The following is a 4447-nucleotide window of genomic DNA, read 5'->3' as shown; positions in this document are numbered from 1 at the left end:
GCGACTTTAATCCGACGCAACGCACGCTGGCGCTTGTCCACGCTGGCAACAAAGTCGACCTGCTGACGTTTACGTCGACATTCAAGAAGCTCGGACGCTCGCACCAAGTGGATCTGAGCGTACTGCGTCCTTTGCCTCCGTTTCGCGACGTTCTGCTGTGTGGCGGCGACCATCACGGTCTCTTGTGCGTTGGCGCCGACGGCAGCGCGCAGTCGTACTCGCTGCAGACGAAGCAGTTGTCCAAGCACGTGCCGATGTTTGTGGCCACGCCAACGACCAAGGTGGTCAAGTTCAAGGACGGAGCGTTTATTGTGTGCCTCGTGCCGCTGGACAATCAGTGCCTTCGCGTGCAGACGTTGGTCACACATAACCTCGCGCCGCTGCCCGAGACGATTGTCGCGCTCTCGTGCCTCCTCGACTGGGACGCTACTCTGGCGCGCGCCTATGCCGACACGATCATGCTTCTGGACCCGACGACGGGCGCGGTGGTGGAGCTCCAACTGACCGTGGTCTCGGGTCAGCTCGCTTGGCAGCTGCAGTGCGCTCAGAAAGCGGCGCCAGCCAATTCAAACGAGTCGTCGCTACTCTGGGCTGTCTTTCACGTGTTTGAGAAGTTTCCCGTGCACGCCATGATGGACACGACGTTGCGCCGCCCGGCGCTGCAGCTGCGGGCCCACGCGTCGTCGCCGGCGCGTCGAGACGTGCTTTTGACGACGCTGAACGCGGTGATGGCCAAGCTCGAAAGCCTCCAGAAGGACTTGACGCCGCTGGCGTTGGCGAAGGACGCGATCGTGGACGCCACGTTGCTGGTGTGGCCGACAATGGCCCTCGCGCCGTGGATCCTCGAGCTGGTTGGCTTCGTCCCTGTGCCCATTTGCCGCGCGCAAGACAATCAACTTCTACTGCTGCGCGACGGCGTTGCGGCGGCGTATCCCGACGGGTCGGAAGCGCACACGCTGGCGCCGCAGATTGACTTTGGTGCCGCGAGCCACGTGCTCAAGGCGTGGCGAGGCCCTGTCGTTGTGCTCACGTCGATGGGAAAGCAGTCGACGGGCAAGTCGTATTTTTTGAACCACCTCACGGGCAGTTCGTTTGCGATTTCGGGCGCGCGCTGCACAGACGGCGTGTGGCTGACGCTGCGTCAGCTGGGTCGTTGCCTCGTGGTCGTGCTCGATTTTGAGGGCCTCGGATCGTTTGAGCGGTCGGCGCAAGAGGACACGCTGCTCTCGGTCCTCAACGCGGCCGTCTCGCGCCTCACGGTGTTTCGCATTGAGATGCGATTCGACAAGGACGTGGACAGCATGTTTGGGAAATTTCAGCAAGGCGTCGCGCTGCTCAAGGGCGACGAGCGACTCTTTTGCGGCCACCTGCTTCTCAACGTCAAGGACGTCAACCCGCACGACCAAGCGTCGGTCATCGCCGAGTTCAAGTCGAAGCTCGAGGCGGTTTTGGGCGAAAACAAGGCCAACAACTTTGTCAAGGTCATGTATGGCGGCGGCGTGAACATCACGTGCTGTCCACCGCTGGGCAACCAAGGCTACTATGAGGCGCTTGAAGAAGCCGCTGACAGCTTGCACGCCGCACGCGCCAAGGCCTATGCGAACGGCGCCGACTGCCACGAAACTCTGAGCATGGTGCTGGCCAAGATTTCGCTGCTCGATTGGACCAACATGGGCGACAGCGTTCAGGCACACAAGTCGGCGCAGCTGTGCGAAGATATTCGCCACGCTCTGCGCTATGGCTGCCTCGACGACGACATGACGCTTGGCCCGGACGACGATGCGACCATGACGGCCCAGCGCCAGACTACTATTATGGCTCCCGATGCCGGTCTGGATCTGCCGCCCGACGAAATGCTTGATTTCGAGTTGGATGTCACCGACGACGACGACATGCAGTCGACTCTGGCGATGGCCAAGGCCATCTTGCTGCGCTACCTGCAGCGATTCCTGATGCGCGTGGACGCGCCGCGCAGCCGGGTATCGGAAGCGCTCTTTGATGCGGTGTGGAACTTTGTCGTCTGGCGCCGCGAGTACCGCGTCCGGTCGTGGTTTGCATCGCTCGCAGCTGGGGGCCGCGCCGAGGCCGATTTGCTGGACGTTTGCGCGCGCCAGATGAAGCAGTATCTGCGCCGCTGCCAGCACACGTGCGCCAAGTGTCAGCTCGGGTGTTTTGAGTCGTTTTTGCACGAAGCCAACGTCGACCACGACTGCGGCACGGACCACCGATGCGCAGGCTGCTGCTCGTACTGCACGACGGGCAATGTGCCGTGCGGGGCCGCCGCTGGACACACTGGTGCTTGCAACTGCGCGCGCGCCAACCACACGTGTACGTCGCGCTGCGAGATGGCGCGTGCGAGCAACTGCGACGGCGGTTGCCACCTTCCCGTTGACCACGACGGACCGCACTTGTGCAACGTGGCCGAGCATCGCTGCAGTCACCCGTGCACGGCGCCCGACTGCCGCAGTCTGTGCACACAGCGCTTTGCCATCGCCCACGACCGTCACGACTGCGGATCGTCGAGCTGTCTGCGTGGCTGCAGCATTGCAGGGTGTTCTCGACCGTGCACTGTCCGAGACCACTTTCACGCCGCCGACCATTCGTGCGGCGCGGACCACCGATGCGCGACCGAGTGCGCAGCCGACGGCGTGTGCGAGGTCAAGGTGCAGCGTGCGTCGTCGACCTTTGAAGGAGGCCGTGGCACGTTTGAGTATACACGGCAGACGATGGTGGGCGTGCGCAAGAAGTGCGCGGCCTTGCTGCCGGCCGGCGCGCTCGACCATGACGGCGCTGCGCACATGTGCGAAGTCAATGAGCACACGTGCACTGCGCAGTGCCCGTGCTGTCGCTACTACTGCACGAAAGCTGTCGGACACGCCGGCTTGCACGCGACGTCGCATGGCAACATGACGGAGACGTACTTTGTCTCGGACGTTGCCAGCGTGGACATTGACGGACGGGCGTACGTGGCGGGCGAAGACGGCGTAGCCGAGATGTGCCCTTTCTTTTGTGTCAAGATGGGTCGCGGCCACGTGCACTATGTCCCTTGCAATCACGCGAGCGCCGACGTGTGCATGGCCTCGGACGGACGCCGCCACTGCACGACGGCGTTGGAACCGCACCCAACGCAGCCCATGGACGAAGTACTCCACGCAGCGTACTGGAAGATACAAGGGTGGGAAGATCCGGTGGCGAGTGCGATGGACCGCCATGCCTTTGGCTTGTGTCCGTATCAGTGCGCGGCGCCCGGCCACAAGGAAGGCGAGACGTCGTACTGCACCTTGGACGCGTGGCACGCGCCGGTGGTGGCTAACGCGCCGCCCGGCCACACGCTCGTGCGCGGCCACGTGTTGCCGTGTACGCACACGGCGCACCGCGGCATGGTGCATCATGTGTTTGTCCTCGACACCTCGGGCTCGATGCGCGGCCAGAAGTGGATTGACGCCAAGGACGCGGTGTACGCGTATATCGCCCAGCAGCGCGCCAAGAAGGGTGCCATGTACCCCGACGTGGTGTCTGTCATTTCGTTCAGCGAGGGCAGCGAAATCGTCTACGAAGCGCGTCCGATGTGCAAGATGGGCCGCAAGACGTGTGCGGCGATTCCGTTTCGCGGTTATGGCACCAACTACAATGACGGTCTGCGCGCGGCGATCGAGGTGCTCTCGCGCAACAACCATGCCACGTACACGCCGGTGCTGCTCTTCTTCACCGACGGACGCCCCCACCACGCGAGCAACGGCGTCGACTTGGCGCGGTACATTGCGACAACCTTTGGCTGCTACGGACCGCTCAGCTACTGTGTTGGGTTTGGGCGCGACGACTTTGCCTTTCTCGAGCAGCTCGCCGGCGATCTTGAGGGCGCCTACCACAATGCCGTCGATGGTGTTGATCTTCTTGCGACGTTTGCCGAGATCTCGGTCGCCGTGCACGCCAAGACGGGGCTTGTCTCGCGCGGCGCAGCGCCATAGCACCTCGAAGTAGCGTCAACGACCAAGATCGTTGCCAGGATGTAGCAGCATTGCTCACGAAAACAAAGACACAAATTACATTCTGTGTTACCTCCCGAAACCAGCAGGATCGGACAAGGGCGCGTGGCGTTGGACATGCAAAAGACACAACTCAGTTCTTACTTGCCGCACCACGTGAAGGCACTGTTGGTCGCGCACTGCGCAGCTGTCCAGCCCACAAAGCACGCGTCGGTCGGCGCGTAGTAGCAGTTGGCGCAGATGCCGCACGACGGCTTGGGCGCCGACGTCGATGGTACAGGGACCGGGGTTGGTGTAACCGGAGCGGGGGTCACAGTCGGTGTCACGGACGACGGTGTCGGCGGCGCGGTGGGTGCAGGCGTCACCGGAGATGCCGTCGGCGTTGGCACCGGACCGCTCCCACCAAGACTATCGAGCGCTTGGCGTGTCGGCTTGGAGAAGGCGTAGTTATCGTAGCTACC

The 4447-nt window shown here is 62.9% G+C and overlaps 1 protein-coding gene across 1 annotated transcript; it reads left to right on the top strand.

Annotated features, from left to right (window-relative positions):
• Positions 1–254: 254 nt before the first annotated feature.
• On the top strand, positions 255–3968 carry SPRG_22182 (hypothetical protein; the record flags this gene model as incomplete). The annotated part of the gene is made up of 1 exon (XM_012344622.1): positions 255–3968. The coding sequence occupies one exon, from the start codon at positions 255–257 to the stop codon at positions 3966–3968; it is 3714 nt and encodes a 1237-aa protein (XP_012200012.1).
• Positions 3969–4447: the final 479 nt, after the last annotated feature.

This window comes from Saprolegnia parasitica (genome assembly GCF_000151545.1).
Source record: "Saprolegnia parasitica CBS 223.65 unplaced genomic scaffold supercont2.18, whole genome shotgun sequence".
Classification (NCBI taxonomy): domain Eukaryota; phylum Oomycota; class Saprolegniomycetes; order Saprolegniales; family Saprolegniaceae; genus Saprolegnia; species Saprolegnia parasitica.
This window is presented reverse-complemented; position numbering and strand designations above follow the sequence as displayed.